This window comes from Desmodus rotundus, chromosome 10 (genome assembly GCF_022682495.2).
Source record: "Desmodus rotundus isolate HL8 chromosome 10, HLdesRot8A.1, whole genome shotgun sequence".
NCBI lineage: Eukaryota > Metazoa > Chordata > Mammalia > Chiroptera > Phyllostomidae > Desmodus > Desmodus rotundus.
In genome coordinates, this window is record NC_071396.1 from 93920985 (window position 1) to 93944725 (window position 23741).

Sequence of the window (23741 nt, forward strand, 5' to 3'; positions counted from 1 at the left end):
GATTCACCCATGTCTCTCTGTTGCAACTACCATTTCGTCCAGAGCTACCATACTTTTTTTTGCCTTGCCTTCAAATTGTTTTACTGACATTTACTCTTATCTTTTTTTTTTTTTTCATGCTGTCTCCACTGTTGTAGCCAGAACTGTCTTTTTGAAGTTTAAGTCAGCTTAAATCTCTGTTTCCCTCCTTTCTTTAGTAGGTTCTTATTCCTCCTCAGGGAAGACTTCCTAGATCTCCTAGGCTATGTCACGTTTTTTTTCCTCCTTTCATGGTGCCAACATACCTTCTCTCTACCAGACTTATCAGAGTAATACCTTTTATATTTATTTGTGTGATTATTTGTTTGACTCTTTAAACTGTAAGTTCTGTTAGGAAGGTAGTGTATATTGCCTGGCATAGTAGCTGACACTTCATACTCAGTAAATATGTGTTGAATGTATGAATGAATCCAGATGACTTTGATGACTTTGATTAAAAGATACTATTTCTTTTCTTTTTTTTTTTTAAGATGTTATTAATTCTTAGAAAGAGGGGAAGGAAAGGAGAGAGAGAGGGAAAGGAACATCAGTGTGTGGTTGCCTCTTGTACGCCTCCAACTGGGGACCTGGCCCACAACCCAGGCATGTGCCCTGACTAGGAATTGAACAGGCGACCCTTTGGTTTGCAGGCCCATGGTCAGTCTACTGAACTGTACCAGCCTAGAAGGGCCTAGAAGACTTTGTGCTTGTTTGGCACTAGGTGCTTTAATGTGTTACTCATTTCATCCTGCAAGGACTGAAATTTTACCAACAAGGAAACAGAGGCTTAGAGAACATCAATAATTTGTCAGGGACACAGAGCAGCATTTCAGGTTTCCTTCTTTTTGAGCCTTAGGACTGGTGGTGTTTTTATGAACTTCTTTTTATTTTCATTTTTAAAAGTTGTTGGATCACCATATTTCATGGCTGTCACCGTGAAAATATACCATATTGCATTAATGCTGAGAGTGACATCAGTTTTGTTTCTGCAGGCTTATTGTCTTTGTCAAAGTAGAACTCTCAAATAAATCTAATAATCTTTAAGTGATCTCAAATGAAACTTTGAAATCCCGTCTTGGGTTTTGAGTTTAGTACCTGTGAACTTGTTTCTTTTAATTTTTCTCATGTCTCTCTCTCATGGAGTATAGCTTTGAGATTCTGTAGTAGCCCCTTTACTCTTGTTTTTATTTATTGAAATCATTCTTACCTTTACAAGCCCAGTTAAATTACTATTCTCTTCATACACTTTCTAGTCCTGAGTCTAGAGTTCTTTATACCCCTCCTATAGTACTTAACCTAATTCTGTCCTGCTTCTGCTCATCCAGTTCATTCGTGTGAGCTGCTTACTGTCTTTAACTACCCTGAAACACTTAATCAGTAGATTTCCAACAGATATTTGTTTTTTGATTGTATTTGAGTGTGAGTACCATGACTTACTCATTTAAAAAAATATTGATTTAGAGAGAGGGATATAAATATCGATTTGTTGTTCTACTTATTTATGCATTCATTGGTTGATTCTTGTATGTGCCCTGCCCAGGGATTGAACCTGCAACCTGGCGTATTGGGACAGCGCCCTAACCAATTGAGCTACTGGGCCAAGACTTGATTTATGCACTATTGTAATCCCAAACGTAGCATGTTGCGTGACACAATAGGTACTTGATACCTGTTAGCTGAATTAAATATTTTTGTCCTACTCTGTCTTTTTAAAAGTTTTATTATTTTAATGAGTTGAGCCAGTGGTACAAGATCATATTTTTAAAAAGATTTTATGTATATATTTTTAGAGAGAGGGGAAGGGAGGGAGAAAGAGAGGGAAAAAAGCATCAGTTGTGAGAGAAACATCAATCATTTGCCTCTTGGTTGCCCCCACCTGGGGTTCTGGCCTGCAACCTAGGCCTATCCCCTGACTGGGAATAGAACTGGCGACCTTTTGGTTGGCAGGCTGGTGCTTAGTCCACTGAGCCACACCAATGAGGGCCAGGTTTTTATTTTTAAGCAAAAAAGGTTCTGGTTGCAATTGTAGTGATCAGGAGTGGATGTGGGGAGACCACTAGTGTTGTTGTAATATTCCAGGCACTAGTAAGGTCATGGTAGCTTGGACTAGGCAATATGGAAATGCAAAGACTTGAAGGATATTTGGGTGGCCAGATTGATAGGGCTTGGTCAGGGAGTGGAATTTGGGGGTATGCTTTTGGGTTTGGTAATGTTACCAAATTAATTATACATTAATTGCTTGGTAGGGGGTGGGCAGATTTTTTTTTTTAGCATTTTAAATTTGCATATCTTTGAGATAATCTAAATAGACTTTTAGGTAGGCAATTGATCTTTGAAAGAGCCTTTTGGGCTAAAGGTATGAATTTGGGAGCAGGGATGTGGATGATAGCAACTAGATATAAAACAAGAGCAAAGAGGCCCTAAGACTAGGCCATGAAGAACTAAATTTAAAGAGATGAGAAGAATGAGTCAACAAAATAGATATAAGTAGGTAGACTTGGACAGGAAGGAGGCAAATCCTAAATAGTGCAATGGTATAGAAGTCTGTGGAAGGGTATTTTTAAGAAGGGGAAATGGTTTAACAGTACGAGGTATGCTGAGAGGTAAGGAGTCAGGACTAAAAAAGTTTCTTGGATTTGGTAACGATTCCAAAATTTGGTATGAGGTAATCGTAGCCTTATCAAAACTTTAAATGGAATAATGGGAACAGAAACTAGATTGCATTGGGTTGAGCAGTGCAGGTTATGGAATTAGAAATGCTGATAGTTCTTGAAGTTTGGTGATTGAAGTGAAAATAGAGCAAGAAAGATGTGTTTTTTTGTTTTTTTAAAGGTAAGACTTGGGCATACTTTTTAAACGTTTTATTCTCTTGATAGTGTCTTGCAGAGCAGAAGTTTTCAATTTTAATAAAGTCTGTGTATCAGTTTTTTCTTTCATGGATTGTGCTTTTGGTGTTGTATACAAAAACCGCCAAACCTAAGTTCAGCTAAATTTTCTGTTTTCAGCTAGAAGTTTTATAGTTTTTCATTTTACATTTACTTCTGTGGTCCAGTTTGAATTGTTTTTGTGAAAGATGTACCGCCTGTGTCTAGATTAATTTTTTTCAGGTGGACGTCCAATTGTCCCAACACCATTTATTGAGAAGACTTTTTCTCCATTGCATTTCATTTGCTTTTTTTGTCAGAGATCAGTTGACTGTATGGGTCTATTTCTGGGCTCTCCATATTGAGTTCTTTGGCTTGTTTATACTGTCTTGTTTACTGTAGCTTTACAGTAAGTCTTGAAGTTGGGTAGTGTCAGTCCTCCAACCTCAAGTAATGTGTTGACTGTTTTGGGCCTTTCCAAATAAAATTTAGGACTCATGATGTCAATGTCTACAAAATACCTTGCTGGGATTTTGATTGGGAATACATTCAATCTATATGAATCAAGTTGGGAAGAACTGCCATCTCAAAAATGAGTCTTTCAATCCATGAACACAGAATATATTATGTTGAAGATTAAGAATAGGAAAAATTGATTTGTGATGATAAAGGTCAGAATAATGATTACTTTTGAGGAGCACATAATGACCAGAGGGTGGCATGAAGGCTTTGGAATTTTGGAAATATTCTGTATTCATTTGCTCATTACATGGATATATTAATTTTAAAAAAATCCATCAAGTTACACACTTATGATGTCTATACTTCTCTATCCTACTATTTCAATCAAAATATTTCTTAAAAAAGGAAAAAACCTAAGAGGACAGAATCAATTTTGATTTAAAGAGCAGAGAACTCAGCATACAAGTTTGTTTTGTAGTGGTCTAACACCTACTTACTTTACTTTTGAAAATGTGTGGGTATAGATTTTTGAGGGGGAGGAGGATTGGGTAAAGAATTTAAATACTGACAATATGCAGACTCACTTGAACGGTTGATCTTTAGTGCATTTCTTGTGGACTGTTTTTATATGGCTACATATGGTGGTCACAGATATAGGCAGAATTATTATTATCAATTTTAAATAAAATGAAGGATACCATAGACAAAATCTTGGAAAAAACTATACCACAAATTCTATTAGAAACAGAGTGTTCTCCAGGGAAGTTGGTATACGCCCATCACTTGGTATTTGAAGCTAGATTGGGTAAAACAGAAGGTGTCCTATTTGGATCATCCTGCATTGCAAAGGAATAGACAGGATCACTTGAAAGACTTCTTTTTTTTTTTTTTTTAACCTAAATTTCTGTGATGGGGAAATGTTATAGCCTCTACTCTAGTGTGAAAAAGCATTCTTGTTTTGTCAGTAAAACATTGGCCCTCTTCAAAGTTGATTTTTTGTCTAAATATTAGTTCAGAATGTTGTTTTGAGCAAGAGAACAAAGTTGGAATTTATGAGTTACCTAATACTATGGGTTGTACACGTGGAGAATCATTGTAAGTTACCTGGTATACATCATGTTTGAGGCATTAGCTGCTTGTATTTCTTACAGGAGGTGATATGAAGTAAACAGGTGAAGGAGTGCTAGCAATTAGAATGCCCCATTTTACAGGACTGTAGAGCAAAATCTTGCCTAGAAGCAGTTTAATTTAGTGGGCTGTGCTTCTGTTAGCTTGTGGTTTCAACGGAAAGTGCTGTAGCAATAATAAACTTGTAACAGCAAATGACTTAAGTTTGTATTTGTCACACCAGGAAAGACAATACAGTATCAGTTTATTCATTCATTTTTGTGTCAATATAGTGGTGTTAAGGATGGTTGTTGCTCACAAGGGGTAAAATTGAAAGGGGTAAAAAGCAAGCCTTTACAATGTTGACTGCTTAATGATTTTATACATTGCTATGTCAAAACCCTTAGGAGGGTTTCCTGTATGGTTGGTCTTAGATAAGACCTCATTAATCTTGGTCCTTTCTCACAGTTCTGTTCTAAGTCTATAGGAAGTTGTTAAACATCTGAGAATATATTACAAGGAGGAAGACTTTCTTCTGTGTGTATGCTTTGTAGATATGTTTATATCTTTTTCCTCCAAGATAATTTCTTACCAGTTTAGAGAATAAAGCAACTGGTTTGCCTTTTTTTTTTTTTTTTTTAAACTTTAAAGTCTATTAAAGTCTATTTTTTGCTCACTTTATGCTTTTTCACTGCCTGGATTTACTGTTATATCCAGCTACCATCCCTGTTCATATTGATAATGCCCAAATTTTTATTTCTGTATTCCTTTTCTTTGAGACCTCTGTTTCCATGAGCATTATCTAGTTCAGACTAAAGTTGATTACTTTTTTCCTCTTCCTGTAGTCCGCATCTTAGCAAATTTTTAAAATCCGTACCTGAGGCTGTGTTTATTGATTTTAGAGAGAGAGGAAGGAAGAGAGAAACATTGATGTGCGAAACACCGATCAATTGTATCCTGTACGTGCCCCAACTGGGGATCAAACCTGCAACCTAAGTCTGTACCCTGACTGGGATTTGAACCCTCATTCTTTTGGTGTACAGGACTATGCTCCAGCTGAGTCACTAGCCAGGGCTGCACTCCACAGCTTACCTTGTATCCGGTTGTGTATGCCAGTAACCATCTAAGGAATGAAGTGTTCTATATATAATTTGTATGGGTTGAGTTGGTTGATAATGTTAAAGTCTTCTGTATTCTTATTGATTTTTTTGTCTAGTTTTATCCGCTTAAAATGAGGAATTGAATCTATTAGTGTTGAATTATCTCTATCCTTTCCATTCTGTTTTTTTATGTATTCTAAGCCTGTTAAGTGCATATATTTTTGTATATGATACATGTATAATTTTATATTTTGTTGATATATTAACCCTTGTATCATTATGAAGTGTCCCTCTATCTAGTAATATTGTCTGAAGTTGATAACAGACATTTCAGCTCTCCTGTAGTTGCTCTTTGCATAGGATATCTTTTCCATTATTTTCTGTCACCCTAGCATATCTTTGAGTTCCAAGGTATGTCGTAGAGTGCCTACAGTTGAATTTTGTTTATCCAGCCTGACAATCTTTGCCTTTTGATTGGAGTATTTAGTCCACTCACATTTAATGTAATTATTAATATGGTTGGATTTATAATTTATTTTCTAATGTCTCTTTTTCTAATGTCTCTTTTTTTGTTGTTATTCCTCTGTATCTTTTTTACTACCTTTGGAGTGGGAGTGGTTAAATGATACTTTTTGAGTTTTTTTTAGTGGTTGCTTTAGGGATTGCATCTGTATCTTTAGTTATCACAGTCTTCTAATTACTATTTAATTCTAATAAAATATAGAAACATTCTTCCAGTATGGGAAAGCTCAATCTCCTGCCTTTTATGCTATTATTTTAATACATGTAACATCTATGTGTATTATAAACCTAGCAATACAGTGTTAAATTATTGCTTTGTACAGACTTACATTTTTTTTTAAAAAGGTAAGAGAAGGAAAAATTATTGTAGGGTCTTTTATGTTAATGTACACATTTACCACTTTTTGTTGTCTGCATTTGTTTTATGAATTTGAATCACAGTATGGTGTCATTTCCTTTCAGCTTAAAGAATTTCCTGTAAATCAGGTCTGCTACCAATCAGATTTGTTAGTCTTTGTTGTTTTTTTCCCCCCTTCATTTTGAAAGAGTACCGTATTTTTCAGACTATGACACACCTAGGTTTTAGAGGAGGAAAATAGGGGAAAAAACCCCACTCTACTGCTGGTCCCGCCACCCCCCCAGCAAGCCAGGTAAGCCACTTTCGGACTATAAGATGCACCCCCCATTTTCCTCCCAAATTTGTTGGGGCGGGGGGCATCTTATAGTCTGAAAAATGTGGTAGTTTTGTTGGATCTAGAATTCTTAGTTGATAGTCACTCCCTTTCTCCCCTGGCCAGAAGAAAGAGAGGTAAATTATTTCCTTGTTCCTCATTGCCACTTTTCAGATAATTTTTCTCTTCTATTTGTCCACATATTATTGTCATCTTTTTACCACTGACCGACCCCTTTGTATTGACTGTTTTTGTTCCTTGCTTAGTATCATTCTGTCCATATTACTCTTACCTTAATTTTTGGTGACTTTAATATACACATATTATACAGAAGGTGATTCTTTTGACACTGCCCATTCTTTCTGTAAACTTTCCCATAATGATTTATTCTCCATCTGACCTCAGCCAATGTAATATAATTCCATAGTTACACTTTAACCAGTGCTTCTCAAACTATCTGTTGTGAAAACCAGTATATATTTATTTCTAATCCATCATTGGTAGATTTTCTTTTGGTAAAATACAGTCAAAGTCAATTACTAGGAAATTGAAGTGCTGTTTAGTTGTCACGACAATACCAAATTATTGTGAATTTCTAATCATTTACTCTAATTTCTACACTTCTTTCTTTGCAGTCAGAGTAACACTTTGAGTAACACTATTTTAGATCTTGTCAGTTACCAATAACTGCAACCCTTCTCTCATCTCAGTTTCATTCACAGTGCTCTTGGATTACTGACTTCTGTGCTCACTCTCTCTAGTACCGAGTCCACTGGGTTGTCTGCTCCATGGTTCCTGCCACATTTTTCACTGCATTCTACTTTCTTAACGTGGTCATTAAAATCATTTCCTTGCTTCTTTCTTCCTTTGTTCTACTAGTTTGGCAAAACTACAGTTCTGGTTAAATCCAATTTCTACCTTCTTTGCCCTTGGATTACACAGCTGAACTTGTAAGGAGAGAAACATACCCATGGGTATCAGTCTCATTCTAAGTTCATGACTACATCCTTAAAATGGGCCCGTATTGTCTGGAAAGCATATACTATACTTCTAGTTCCTTCACTTTCTCACTGCTGTTTCACCCCTGGTGCTCAAATCAGCCTCAACACCACTCTTAACTGATGACCTTGCTGTCTACTTCCTTGATAAACTTGCTTAGAAGAAAACTCCCACAGATTCCCTTTATGTCTGTTATTAAGCCATGTTAAATTAGAATGACACTTTTTGTCTTGATAAGAATTTTTTAAAGATCATTGTGTTAAATCAGTTGGGGTTGGGGATTGGTTATATAATTTTCTCTTTTTCTTTAAAACTTTGTTATGTCCTTAGGTATAGGGGATGGATATTTAACAATAACACAATTGCTCAACTACAGTAATGCAAAGTGTTGTGTGAGAAAATGGGTGTATACAATGTTAATTATAGGGATTTTACTAGTCTTTTAAGTACCAAAGACTACCCTAAGGAAATAATAGTTTATTCTGATATATGTGAAGAGTAGCAGCAAGAAGGCGGGCACAAAATGAGTGTGAAAAACTGTTTATTTGACATTCCCTGGAGCTGGAGAGAGGTAGGGTGTGAGTGGCCCTAGATGAAACTAGAGATGTGGGTAGAGATTTTGAGCTGGGGAGAGCAATCACATTTCTCCCCCTTGCTCCCTTAAGTCTATGTTAATGGTCCTTACGAAGTTTGGAAATGGAGTATTGTGAATTGTCCTCCCCCCCAAATCCTCTCCTAAGGATATGTTTATTGATTTTGGTGGGGAAGAGAGGGAGATAAACATCGATATGAGAAAGAAATATCAATTGGTTGCCTCCCCTGTGCACCCTAACCGGGGCTCGAACCTGCAATCTTTTGGTGTATGGGATGATGCTCCAACCAACTGAGCCACCTAGCCGTGGCTGAATTGTTCTTTTTGACTCTGTTTCTTTCTCTCTCACATGTTCTGTAACCAATGTTATAACCCTTTTCCATTTTTCACAACTCCCAAACCTGCCTTTTTTCCACCTTATATTAAGCTTTGCTCATGAAGAAGGAGGTCTGACGTGAAACAAACTCCCTCCAGATTTTCCCATGGCCCTCATTCAGCCTTATACTTTCCACTTCCCTGTCTCCTCAGAAGGGGCAGCAGACCGCTTCCTTCCTTGATTTAACTCTGATGCCTGTCCTCATCTTAATTTCTTAACGAGTACGAGGATTGATAAAAACAAATGGTGTGTTTTAATTGTCCAGAATTAACAGCTGATTTTAAAAATTATTGCATATAATCCTTTTTAAAAGGGAGAGAAATCATCAGATGAAGCTCAAGTGGCCTTTATCTACTTTCTTCTTGGTCATCCCTCTCATCTCATCATTTATAGGACATTGAAAAAAATATTTTCTACATATGTATAATTTAAAAAAATGCTTTCTTACAAAAACATATGAGGGCTGCTTATATTTGCATTGTGACAATATTGTTCTGTCTGCTGTATGGAGAACAGGTTGGTTGGTAGGAGCAAGATTGAATACAGAGAAACAGGAAATGATTGTCAATCATTCCATTGAAGAATAAATGATGGAGGGCTGTGTTTAGAGTGGCTGACTATGAAGATGAAAAATAGTGGACAGGCTAGAAATTTAAGGAGGTAGGATTGCTAGGAATTAGTGAATGATGGGATGCAGTGATTAAAGGAGCAGGCATTATTAAAGGTAACCCTTAGGTTTTTGACAAAAGCAATTGAGATAGTAGTGGTGCTATTTACTAAGGTAGAGAAGCTAGAGAAGGGGTCAGATGACTGATTTGGTTTTGGACATGAAGAGATTTTGGTGCCCTTGTGAAATCTAAATGGAGATGTTAGGTGGCTCTTTGGGAGGACTGGTTTAGAGCTCAGAGAAGGTCTGAAGATGGAGCAACAAAAATTGTTAATATAGAGATGGTATTGGAAACTGTAGGTGTAGAAGAGGTCACTTGGGTGGGTGAGTAAAGGACCTAGCCCTAGGACTAACTGCTGAGATTTGGTAGAGGAAATTAAGCCTACAAAGTGGGCAGAGAAGGAGCAGCAAGAATAGGAGGCCTGGGAGCCAAAGACATTAGTTTAAGGAGAGAAGGTAGCAGTTAAGCATAGAATGCTGCTTAGACATTAAGTAAGATGAAGGACAAACTGTGTCTGTTGGATTTAGAGATATGGGGGTCTTTAGTGACCCTGGTAAGAAGTGTTCTACTGGTTTTATAGAAGCAGATACCACATGGGAATGGGTTGGAGAGGGAGGAGAGGTAAGGAAATAGAGGCAGGGTGTTTAGACAACTCTCTTAATAAGGTTGGCTTTGAAAGAAGAGTGGTACCTGGAGGGGGAGATGGGAGGTTGGGATGGTAGGCAGAAGAAGGATTTTAAAAAATGAATAAACTATGAATGAATGGATGGATGTCCAATTGAATGTGAGATGTGGATGAGTACCAAAGAATAATCCCTAATGTAAGGTTCTGGGAGATGAGAGGGGGATGATTATCCTGTCCTGTCCTGTCCTATCATATATTACACATATAGAAGAGGATTGCTTTTAGATCGGAGGGAAGAACAGCATGGGGAAAATGCTGTTCTAATCCTGTTTCATTGTAAATTTTCTGTAAACTATAAACTTAGAGGGTTGAGAGCCTTTTAATCGCATTTTTAAGATGCAACTCCCATTTAGTAATTTCATTGATTTCTTTCTTTTTTTTTTTTTTTTAACTGCCATCTACTACTTTTGATTCTCTGTACCAGAAAAAAACACACCCCAGCCAAAAACAATATATGCAGTAAATAATGTGGCTTTTTGGGAAGACTAATCTGTACATAGGACATATTTTCCCCCTGTGTTTAGGGTACTTTATTTTTATTCCATTGCAGGGAGTTATGTCACAGCTTGTATTCCTACTTCCTGTGACCCTTTCCCCTTGTGTTTTATGAATTATAACAAAATTCTCTATGGGGAAATTCTGGTAGAATTCACTGACCAAATTTGACCTAAATAGTAGTTGGTGTCATGAGCAGAAACATAACTCCCTTTTCTTCAGAAGACTTTTCACTAGACTGTTATGTTAGAGTGGATTTTTGTGTAGAGAATACTTGCACGTGATACAAGAGTCAAGAGGTACAGCACTACATACAGTAAGAAGTCTTTAATTCCTAGTTCCTCATTTATTCTCTTTTGTTGACAAGGCAGCTGGTGTTACCATTTTCTTAAGAATCTTCCCAGAGAATCTGTGCATCTGCAGGCAGACTTACACATAATTTTGTTCTTTATTTGCACAAATGCTATATAATGTACCTTTTTTATTCATTTAACATTGTATATTTAAAATTGCTCCATATTAGCGTGTAAAGAATCTTCATTCCTTGTGTCCACATTGTAAAGACATACCATAATAAGCTGATTATTTGTGTTCTATTAATGTTTGGTGTCAGTGTTTATGATTGATTTGGACATATTTAAGTGGTTTTGACTGAAATACTGGTTTTTTTTTTTTTTTAGGCAGCATAAGTCATTATAAATCTTTATATAAACACTTAAATTTAAGAAACTGGAAACGAAAGGTAATAATTTGATTGGTGTGTCATTGGAAGACATTGATATTATCATGTTTACTTAAAAGGAAAAATAGATTTACTTCTGTTACCTACACAATTTATTTACAGAAGAAACAAAAATTTTACGGTCATTTTAATAAATTTGCTTTTCAACCCGATGTTGTATTATGTAGTTTAAAAAGGTCCAGTGCCTTCTGCTTTTAAGAGTTCATTTGAGGCTTTTGACTCTTGTGCTTTACGGCTGACATTAATTTCATATAGGTATATTTCTCAGATATTTCAACTCTAAGAAAAAGCTTTATTCCAGAATATATAACTTCATTCTCTACAGAAGAATCAACTCTCATTTTGATTTAGTTAGAAGACTTTGGTTTATTCCTCATACCTAGGGGTATTTTAATGTCTGCAAATATTTTATTTCCTGTTTGTGTTGCCAGCATGCTTTATTTATGACACTGGCAGTTTGTTGGTTTAACCTTTACTCCCTCTGTTGGCTTTCAATGATGTAACATTCCTTTTGTAATGGTGTTAGGAATAACATTTATGCTTATTTTCATTTAATTTAAAAATTAGTAATGATGCAGATATACTTATGAAATAGGCTACACATGGGATTGTTTTATTTATTTTAAAATTTATTTATTTATTTATAGAGAGAGGCAAAGGGAGGGAGAAAGAGAGAGAGAAAAAACGTTGATCGGTTGCCTCTTGCATGTGTCCCGACTGGGGATCGAACCCGTGACCTTTTGCTGTGTGGGATGATGCCCAGCTGAGCCATACGGGCCAGGGTGGGATTGTTTAAAATTAATAAATGTTTCTAGTGGCTATGAATGTTGTGGTTTTCATGAATGTGTTAAGGAAACTTCATCCAAATGTCTGTTTTATCAGCAGCTGAGAAGTGGGCCATGAAAAGCAAAAAACAAGTATATAGAAAAGCAGAAAACAAGTATATAGAAAATTTGTGTTTATGCTAAGCAAAAAGTAGGCTTGGCATGTTAGATTAAAAAAAGGATTTTCCAGGTATTTTGTACTTGCTGTCTACCATATATTTAACTATCAATTAACTTGGAGTGAAGTGGTGGAGACATCTTATTTCACTTGACTAGCATACCATCTAGCTTAATATTTGTGTGTGTGACCTATGGGGGGGACATCATGATAATTGCCTTCTTTAACGTCACATACATAGGGTGAGGTGTTTACTTGCTTTGCACATTCTTATTATCCTCTTAAAAACTATCAGTTAATGAAGTTTGTACTGTATAGGTCACAGCTCTTGTGGTTAAAGATTTTGTCCTGTTTCTTCATGTTTAAGTGGAATTGTGGCACACACAATGGGCTAGGGGTGTTAGGTTCTAAAGTTAGCATATAAGGTGGAAAATGTGTGTAGGGTGTTTTCTCACAAACCCCTTAACTCATTCTTAGAATAGAGTGCATTAGGTTTTCTGGGTTTACAGAGTAGTTGATCTGTATTAGTGGGTGGTGTTTATGAAATGAAACATGCTTAAACACTAGACTCATATTCAGCATGATGAGAGAGGTCTTTGGGAACTAGGACTACTGAGGAAGCAGCAGAGTCAGGCCTGTCACCCTAATGCCCTCTGGAGCAATTCTTATTGAGAGGAATGGCAGACAGTTTTGATGTATGTAATTACTTTGGTTGTGCATTTGGCAAATGTAACTAGTTTAAGGTTTTTTTCTTTAAACATAAGTATATGTTTGATGCCACCCCACCGTAACTCCCTTCTCGCCTTTCTTTGAGGATTTGAGTATAAAAGTAATCATTTCGGCTAACTTGTTCTCTAGATTAGTTTTTAAGCATTCTTTTTCATTTATATTAAAGTCAAAATGTACATAATAAACTATACCAGAATTTTGAGGATCCCTTTTGTAAACACACAAAATGAAGTTTTAAAATTGAAAATCCTTATTTGGTTGCTTGCTGGCCTACAAGTTCAGGAATAGAGAATTAATATTGTGCCATTTTTGGTAGCTGTGTATGCTAGTATTTGGATAGTACTAAGTTCTTTGAATTTGACTCTTGATGAGTATGTGAAGATACATCTATTTTAAAGGCTCATATGATAACTTTTGCTAGCCACTTTGAAAGGTAAGGCATGTTGTGTTAATAAAGTAATTTGCCATTTCTGTTTATTGATTTTGTGTGTCTTTGTCCAGGTTGCTTTGCTGTTGCATCTTTGACATAGTTTCCTAGACCCTGCTCCATGATTAACTCAAACATCTGAAATGAAGATGGAGGAGGCAGTGGGAAAAGTCGAAGAACTCATTGAGTCCGAAGTCCCACCAAAAACATCCAAACAAGAGACAGCTAAGGAGGAAGATGGATCTGTAGAACTGGAATCTCAAGTTCAGAAAGATGGTGTAGTGGATGCTGCAGTTCTATCTTCAATGCCCTGCTTGTTGATGGAACTGAGAAGGGACTCTTCTGAGTCTCAGTTAGCATCCACAGAGAGTGACAAGCCGACAGCTGGCCGAGTTTATGAGAGTGACTCCTCTAATCACTGCATGCTTTCCCCTTCCTCTAGTGGTCACCTGGCTGATTCAGATACATTGTCTTCTGCAGAAGAGAATGAACCCTCCCAGACAGAAACAACTGTAGAAGGAGACCCTTCTGGAGTGTCTGGTGCCACAGTTGGGCGCAAGTCTCGGCGGTCTCGATCTGAAAGTGAAACATCTACTATGGCTGCCAAGAAAAATCGGCAATCCAGCGATAAACAGAATGGCCGAGTTGCCAAGGTTAAAGGTCACCGGAGCCAAAAGCACAAGGAGAGAATCAGGCTACTGAGGCAGAAACGGGAGGCTGCTGCGCGTAAGAAATATAACCTGTTGCAGGACAGTAGTACCAGTGATAGTGACCTGACTTGTGACTCAAGCACGAGCTCATCCGATGATGATGAAGAGGTTTCAGGGAGCAGCAAGACAATCACTGCAGAGATACCAGGTAGAGGATGTTTTTTAAACTGACTGTAGAGCACCTGATGGCATTTCTCAGCTGTCAGGCTCAGTTAGATGAGTGACACTTGAAAAAGTCCAGGAGACCTGCAGCTCTGTGTAAATTTGAAGACTGCAGTGTATTACAAGACGTGGCCAATTCAAAAAACCTGTTCTGAGGTTTCCAGTGCACTTTAGCACATTAGCGAAAAAGAAAATATTTAAATGGTTAATGATAGGGACAAGATTATTTTTAAGTAATGAAATTTCTCACGTCTCTCTCTCTCTGTAACACATTACCTGAACTCCCATTATTGCCTTTTTAGCGCTGTTTAGATTTAATAATTACTGCTCAGCATTATTACTAAGTACATTATCCTCAGGAATAGGCACCTTGCTTTATTATATAGCCACTGCACTTGAGCTTATGGTGTCTGAAATAACATGTCCTATCTTTCCTTAAAGATTTCTGATAACTATTTCTCCTAAAAAAGTAGTTAATGTGGTTTTTCTCATTCAGTGCATAATAAGCTAGTTATCCTTTTTGCACATTTTTCTATTCTAAGTTGTCACTTGCATTGAAAATAATGTTTTGTTTTTTGCAAAATTTCCCCCTTACTCCCTAAATCTTTAAAAAGTTTGATTGATAGAAATCTGCTTGTTCCAGCTCTCACTGGTATAAGGCTCTAATTTATTACATGTTTGACATACCTGCTTTTTTTATATTATCACATCTGGTACTGTGTACTACAAAGGCAGTCTTGAGATTTCGTAGTGAAAGGAAGATGAGGTCTGAATGCTTCTTAATTGGTGAAATCTCATTATTGAGGAGACTTATGATTAGGAACATTCTGTAAACTACATGGCACTTAACATCACAACAACATTGTTATTACTACATCAAAGGGGGAAGTTTTGGTTTTCAAAGTTTTATGGGTGACACTGTTATTCCTTCTAGTTTACTGAAAGGTTTTTTTGTTTCTACACATGAAGACAACATATCATTTAAATACAAAGAATATTTGAAAAACAAAATATTGGTTAATTAAACCTATAGCTGACCAAACTTATAAACTCAATAACAAGAATGATTAGTTTTAAAGCACTTTATAGCTCTTTAAATTATAATAAAAATCTCACCGGTATGGTATGTTAAATAGAGTTTTACATTAGACTGCTTACTGTTTCAATATCTACTGAATTCCTATGGTAGTTCCTTGTGTTAAAATTAATGGGGAGGGTATTTAATTGAAGCCCATCTGTTGAATGCATGAGAGAAGCAGACTTTGAGGTTGTTCTAGGCAGGTTCTAGGTGTATTTTCAGTTTTACATTTAACATTTTTAAGAAAGCTTTTAATCCTTGTAAAAATTGCTCATGCATTATTATGTTCTGTTCTAATCTATTAATATCATTATGCATCTCTTGATACAGTGCTTAATTTCACTCACTAAACAAATTTCTATGTAACCACCTCAATACTTTGCCTTTTTATGTGAAGAGAGAAGAAGGTGGGTGAACAAAATTCTCTATGATGATAGACTCCATTGTAGAGGTAGCATGAGAAATGTCTTCATGGGCATTCTGCCTGTTTGGCTTACACAGGTTAGGTGCGCTTTGTTCATATTTTTCAAATCTCTTTGCTATTTGATTACCTTGACCAGTTTTTAAAACTAAAATGCCATTGATTTGTTTCTTGTCTATCCTCAATTGTATACTAACAAAAACCTCAAAGTAAATTATCTGGATCTATAACTTAGTTTCTGTTGTTCACACCATTTAGTAAGTTAGTGGCTTTTGAAAATATGTGAAGTTTTCTAAGGTAATCATGGAGAATCAGATGGTAGGTGGGGTGCAGGGTTGCTGTATAAGACTACCTAGGCTGTGCCCTGCCGTTTCAGGAGGTGCTGTTTACATAACACACATAAGACTGGTCTTTCCTAGAATTATGCAAAGCAGTGAAGATGGAACAGCCTACCTTTAAATACCAGGAAGTTCATTTCAACTGTCCATATTGTTATCCCAGAAAAATTGTGACATTGTGCATTTTTTCGATATAAAAAATTTATACCTCAGTTTCCTGAGTCACATGACTGTGGAGAAGGGATACACTCAACCTCATAGCAAGGGCAGTAGAAAGTTGTATAACTTGTACAGCTGGGACAAATTAGGAACTGATCTGAGTGCAACAACATAGACATTCAGGTGAACCTTAAACTGGATGTGCCTAACAGAATATCTGGGATGTTGAAATTTGAATCCAGCTTTTTACATAGAATAGAAACCAAGAGGAAAAGTAAAAACTGAGATTCTTGCTATAATGTTTCATCAAGGTAATTACAATAATTTAATAATTCCGGAAATGCTTTATTTAGAAGCTTTTGTTTGGCAGCAGCTTAAATGTTGAAGGAATTATGCTAAATGTTCTCTTAGGCCAAATAATTCAACAATTAATGTGATTTTTTTAAAGAGTGAAAATAAGTAATGATGCAGGCTTATATAATGCATGATACTACTTAATAATTGAGTTTGCTATCTAGGCAACAGGTGTTTATAAAGACTTTTCTTTAGTTCACAGTTAACTAGCAGGCAGCTTAGTGTGCACACTAGGTCATTCTCTTCTTAAAGTTTTAAAAAATATATTACTGTTTTAGGAATCTCTTTGGAGATACCATACCAAGATAATCTGGCAGTTCTTTCACTGGGGGGATTTGGAACAAAAACAGAGTATCTTGTAGTGAATATTAGTATAAAAATACTCTGTAGGTGGTGGTCTTGAGTGTTCAAGACTTTTATCAAATGTCTCATTTATTTTTATAGATGATCTTTTTATACTGTTAATCACTTGGCAGTTTTACGAGCAGAACATTTTTTTCTTGGGGGTGGAGTTTTCTCCCTGTAAAATCACTTTAAATTGAGACTAGATTTTGTAAAGTCTGCTCTTGCAGGAAATTTTGATTTCAGTGAATGTGAATAATGGACATCAGACATCATTCAGTTCAAGGAATTCTCTGAACAGACTAACTTATGTACATCAGTGTACAGGGTAGTGGGGAAAAGTTTTTTCAATAACTGTTGTTTTTCATAAATATTTACCCTAAAGTAAAACCTTAGGGTCACTTCATGTTGTCTTGGCTAAAATGACCTGCTTTTGTGTGGTTCAGTAGTCACCATATAAATGCCTACTCAGACTGAGATCCTAAAAATGTACCCACCTTGGTAGATAAGGTTCAGTTGCCTTGGCTGGTTTGCATTTAGAAAATCTAATTGATCTATGTTGGAGAATGTCAGGGAAGCTGTTAAGAACAGCTGTCTGAGATCACCTGGATTCTGAAACTGTAGCCAGCCAGAACAGGTTAGCTGCATTGAAGCCAGGTTCTCCCCTTCTATTACTCACCATACACATTTATGCACTGAAATACGTCCTGATAATCTATCATCTTACCTCACAGGTTTTCTGAGGTTAAGAGTTAGGCTTGATGAATTAACTCTTGCTTGGAAATTTAAAAATAAAAAATTTGAAGTAGTAAATCCTTTGTAGAAAATTTAAAATAGAAAAATGTGAAATAGAATATTAAAATCATTCATAATCCTTCTTTGTTAACATTGAGTATGTTGTTTTCCGTAATATATAACATTTATCATATTATGTTTATGTACTTCTGTTTTGCTTTCTCTCTTAATTGCATTTTGAACTTTTAACCGAAACACAATATTATCTTTAAAATGTATTTAAAAAAATAATTTAGCTAACTAAGAAATTTTCCCTAACGTTGGTTCTTTGGTCTGTTTTTAGTTTTTGCTGTTATTAAAAAGGATATGAACACTTTAAGGGTCTTGACACATACTGCCAAACTGCTTTTTAAGAATATATTGTTTATTTCATCTAGGAGCTTAAGTATTTTTTGCATTACATTCTTGCTATTGAGGTGTTTTTTAAAAATTGCTTTGCATTTCTTTGATCACTAGTGAAATTGAAAAATCATGTTTGGCCATTTGTATTCTTTTGGTAAACAGTCTATTCATGTTCTTTGCACGTTTTCCTCCTGCCACATTTGTTTTTATGGTTTGTGAGCGTTCTTAACCTGTTGGGAATTGTATTACTTGGAAAAAATTTGATGCTAATTTAAGCAGTGGGGACTCGTGGTAGAAGATAAGACCACAAACCCACACTGGGAATACCATGACCTTTTTCCTAGATTGAATATGAAGTAGCTAAAAGCCCCACATCCCCACTTTAAGCCTTTTATAATCTGGGTGTATTTTAGTAGCTATTTAGGAGACTCACTAAATACATGGGTAACAAAACACTGAGATGGAGTAATCAGATGATAACTGCCTATTTTCATCTTAGTAAATGCAAATGAGGCAGGTAAAATCCATGCGGTTTTCAGTCTGGCTATATATTAGAATCACTTGGGGAGCACTAAAAACAGGATGCCTGGGCCCTACTCCAGTCCAGTTAAATCAGAATCTCTGGGTCTGATCCAGGTATCAGCATTTTTCCCCCAGCTTTTTTGCAATATACTCAACATATATAACATTATGTAAGTTTAAGTATATAACATGACTATTGGACAAACGTTTATCTTGTGAAATGACTATCACAGCAAGGTCATTTAATACACCCATCACTTCATGTAGTTACGGTTTTGAGTGTATTGAGAACTTGTAAGTTCTGCTCTCATAGCAACTATCAGATATACAATACAGTAAATACTCTTAACTGTCACCATGCTGTATATTACATCTGTAGAACTTACTGTCTTATAATTGGAAGTTTATACCCTTTGACTACCTTCATTTCCCCTTCCCCAACCACCAATCTGCTCTATTTCTATGAGTTTAGTTTTTTTAAGTTCCACATGTAAGTGAAATTATACAGTATTTGTCTTTTCTGTCTGACTTATTTCATTTAGCATAAAGGCATCAGCATTTTTCAAGTTCCCCCAGTGATGATAGCAGCCAGGGCTGAGAACTCAGTTGAACGGTAATATTTTAAGTCATAGCTAAACATCAGTTGTGAAGCTGGTAGTGTGGTTCAGTTAAGTTTTGTTACTGTTAGTGGGTATCAAATTCTGAACAGTGGAGTCTAGTTTTAAAAAATCTTAATTATAAAAACCACAGCATAGCTCTGTATTAGTTAACAAGCATAAGCCCTTTTACTCCATTTAAGTGATAATTTTAAAAGCATGCATGGTTTAAATGTGGTTTTCTCTATGCTACAATGTCTGGATAATGTTACCTTAAAGTTAGAATCTTTTGATATCTTACTGGTGGCTATCCTTTGGCAATCTTTAATGTTAAAGCACCAAATTATTGTTTTTGGCCTGCTTTTCCTACCTTATTTCCTAGAGTGAGTGCCTATATTAACTTTTATATGCAAAAGCATAAGCTTTGCTTTCGATGTAAATTTTTTTCTCAAAGTAGGATATATCTTAGTATTAATAAAAGAAAATACGTGTTTAAGGTGAGAATATGGTCCTTGTTTTTTTTTTTTAATAGACTTAATTTTTAGAGTAGTTTTAGGTTCACAGTAAAATTGAGCAGATGGTACAAAGATTTCACATATACTTCTGCCTCGACACATGCACAACCTCCCCCACTATCAGCTTCCCTTACCAGAGTCATACATTTGTTGCAGTTAATGAACCTACATTGACATGTCATTGTCACTTAGAGTCCATAGTTTGTATTAGGGTGCACTCTTGGTATGCATTCAGTGAGTTTTGACAAATGTGTATTTGATCTCTTTTTAAGATCTGGAAGTATCAGTGTTTATTGCTGGTAGTCATTTTTATGAGGCTACATCTTGTCCAGCATAAGTATTTAAGTAATACCAAAATCTGTAACAGATCCAAGTAGCTATATGATTTCCTGTCCTATACAATTAAGTTTACCCAGCATTTCAAATGGGAATAAACTGCTTAAAGAAAGCTTGATATTCTTTAAATTCTACTTAGTTTTTCCATAAGTTAAATAAACTACGCTCTGGGGAAAGGTGTGTCCTTCTTGAGAAAGTTTATGTATAAACAAGATTTTTTTTTTTTAAATATGAAGAAAGGGGATGGAATAATCAGGGGAAAAGGAAATATAAAGTTAATTGGGAAGGTTGATAATAAACTTAAGATTTTTATTAGCTGGGAGAATGGGTCTAAAAATTTGTCCCATAGCTTTTTAGGCATTGAAGAGAGGTGGCATGATGGATTAAACAGTTCTCGTTGTCTAAGAGAAACATTTAATACCAAGAACTGGGATGCTGGCTGAGTAGCTCAGTTAGAGCATTGTCCCAATACGCCAAGGTTGAGGGTTTGATACTCGGTCAGAGAACATACAAGAATCAACCAATGAATGCATAACAAAAGTGGAACAAGAAGTCGATGCTTCTCTTCTCAAGTCAGTAAAAAAATACGGAGAAGTGGTAAATTTTTCTTTTGCACCTTCATAAAAAGCCACTGTGAGATAAAGTGAACTGTATTTTCAGAAATATCTGGGGTTAATTACAATAGAGCATTTCATAGGGCTGTTCTTTATAAGATTTCACGATATAGGTAGATGGTATAAGGCCAAGATTGATTGAGTCCATCAGTCATTCATTTATTCAGCAGATATTTGAGCATCTCCTGTGCAGCATTGGGAATGCAGTTGTGAATGTAAATAAAGTCCCTGCCCTCATTGAACTTAATTTTTTTTTTTTGAGGAGACACAATAAATGAATTTGTCATGCTATCGGTAGGAATATGTGTACTATGGATAATAAAGCAGGCTATTATAGATAAAGATTGACTAGAAATGGGGTGGAAAAGCCATTTTAGATAGTGTAGTCAAGTGGTCTGAGTAGGTAACATTTTTAGTAGCTCCCTGAAGAAATGAAGAGTTTAGTATAGTTTTTTTTAGAGACCCAAATCAAAGATGATCTGGCCTAGCAAGAATAAAACAGTATGTATGCAGGAGCATCTCCTAAATTGAAAGCCTATGAAATCACTATTCTACTAGAATTAGTGCACACATTTGGGAAGTGCTGCATCATGTGGAAACAGGTTTCTTTACTGTAAGGCAACTCAGCCATTAGAAGGGGAAGATATGATTTGTAGCATACCTCAAACTTAACCACAAAACACTGTTTTTACCCCGAGGTATACCTTGTAACACCTTGCACAGACTAGAGTTTGTAAAAACCTGACTCCGAAGCAATTCTTTTTTCTTTTTTTTAAGATTTTTATTTATTTATTTCTATAGAGAGGGGAAGGGAGGGAGAAGGAGAGGGAGAGAAATGTCAATGTGCGAGAGAGACATTGATCGGTTGCCTCTTGAACACCCCCAACTGGGGACCTGTCATGTAACCCAGGCATGTGCCCTGACTGGGAATCGAACTAGCAACCTTTCCGTTTGCAGGCTAGTGCTCAATCCACTGAGCCACACCAGCCAGGGCATCAGAGGCAATTTTTTTAAACTTAAAACAAGAACATTTGATAAGACTGTCAGCTGCAGCTGAGAATTATTGTATACCGATTAATTATAGGCCAGCTACCAAAATGACTTCTAGAATTTTAAAGTCAAAGCAATAAAAATATTCAAGGATATAGTGGTTCTCAACCAAGGCTGTACATTCAAATCATCTGGGGAGCTTAAAACAAAACAAAGGAAAACCAACCTACAATGCCTTGGAGCCCTAGCTAGGTTTTAGTATTTGTTAAACCACTCCTAGTTTTCATGTGTTTAGCCCAGGTTGAAAACCACTATTACAAATTAGTATTAGTTGTACAGTTACAGAATACATGTTCCTAGCCAGATACATTGAAGCTATGAGAAATGGTAGTGTTGTTTTATTTTTCTTGGAATGACTTTTGTTTGGTTAATTAAGTGCTGCTTATCAATGATATTTATTTATTTATTTAAAGCTTTTATTTTTAGAGAGGGGGAAGGGAGGAAGAAAGAGAGGAGAGAAATATCGATGTGTGAGAGACATATTGGCAGGTTGCCTCTCATATGCCCCCAACTGGGACCTGGCCTGCAACCCAGGGATGTGCCCTGACCAGGAATCTAAGTAGCGACCTTTTGGTTCAGAGGCTGGCATTGAGCCAGCAGTCTACTGAGCCATACCAGCCAGGTCATCAATACTCTTATTTATATGGCTGTTCTTAGTAATGCTTATGCTGTTTGCCTGAATAAGCATGTTTTATTAAAAATGCAGTGTTCCGGATTAATGACGTTTTATCAAATGGCCTCAATATTTTTAGAGCTGACTTCAGTCGTGCTGTGGGATCTGAAGGAGCCCAGGGAAACTCCAGGATTACTTGACAGGGGTGCTTTGTGTAATAAGAACTGCATAGGCAGTGTTTCCTAGAAGAGGCCATCAGCTGTTTTTCCAAGGTGGAGAGGCAGACACAGGAGAAGTTCTGCATGTGGATGGAAAAGTTAACTCACCTTGACACTGGCGAAAAGAACAACAGACTGCTCCTGGAACCCAGGGAACTTAAAAATGGAGCTAGTTGGCCAAAGCCCTCCCCTCTCAGCCCATCAGGTGCTCACATGCAGGTGCCTGGCTCCCAAGAACTGCCACAGCAGCCCTTTGATTCTTATGTGACTTTCCCAAATGTTGACAGTACATTAGAATTCCTGAAGACTTGTAACAGTTTTTCAGTTAACTTTGCTGAAAATGGGAGTATTTAAAAACAACCCTTGAATCTATCACAAAATTAATTGTGTTAACTACCTGTTTTTTGGATATGTAAGAAAGAATATGCTTTTGCCCACTGTAAGTTTCTTTTGGTGATGTTTCAAAAGTTATAATAGTAAAGTTTCTTTTTAAACAATTAGATATTCAAAACAAAGCAGAGTTTGACAAATATGGTTGAAACATAGAACCATATTTATATGATAATAGCAATGATCCTCACTTTATGCTTTTTCATGCTAAAAATATAAATAAGATATAGGGAATTTTACCAAATAGGTAAATGATTGATTCCTCTTAGCATTTATTTTCTACACTGTTGACTCGCTTCTGATTCCAATGTTGGAATTAATTCCACTCTGAAGATTATGAATGAATCTACTGCATGAATGTTTTTATATTGTTCTTCCATGTATCATTTAATGAACTAGTTTGTTTCTAGTCTTTAATAAATTATAATATTAAGTTGCATTTGTATGCAGGAAGAATGAAATAATTTTTGAGCAAATATATACCTTGTACCTACTGTGCAAGATACTGCAGGGAAAGCAGATTAGACTGGCATTTGGTATTGTGCATGAGAAAAGTAGTATTTTCTGTTGCTACACAGATGAATTTTTATCTTGAGTGTTAATTTAAAGGTCAGTGCCTGAGGCAATAGTCTGGCAGATATCATCCAGTGAAATTGGTACCCTGATGTAAAGGGTACCCTCTAGAGGAGACAGATTGACACGGTCACTCTATTAAGGGTATATATTGAGTGAGTTTTCAAGTTACTAGTGACTAAGTGTATTAGCTAATGTACTACCAATTTAATTT

The 23741-nt window shown here is 36.2% G+C and overlaps 1 protein-coding gene across 3 annotated transcripts in view; it reads left to right on the forward strand.

Annotated features, from left to right (window-relative positions):
* ARK2N (arkadia (RNF111) N-terminal like PKA signaling regulator 2N) overlaps positions 1 to 23741 on the forward strand; it is a 68346-nt gene that overhangs the window by 10397 nt on the left and 34208 nt on the right. For all 3 annotated transcript variants that reach the window (XM_053912499.2, XM_053912500.2, XM_053912498.2), the window contains exon 2: positions 13474 to 14257. In XM_053912499.2, the coding sequence (XP_053768474.1) occupies positions 13543 to 14257 (715 nt within the window). In that variant the 5' untranslated portion in view covers positions 13474 to 13542. The remainder of the gene's footprint in view (positions 1 to 13473; positions 14258 to 23741) is intronic.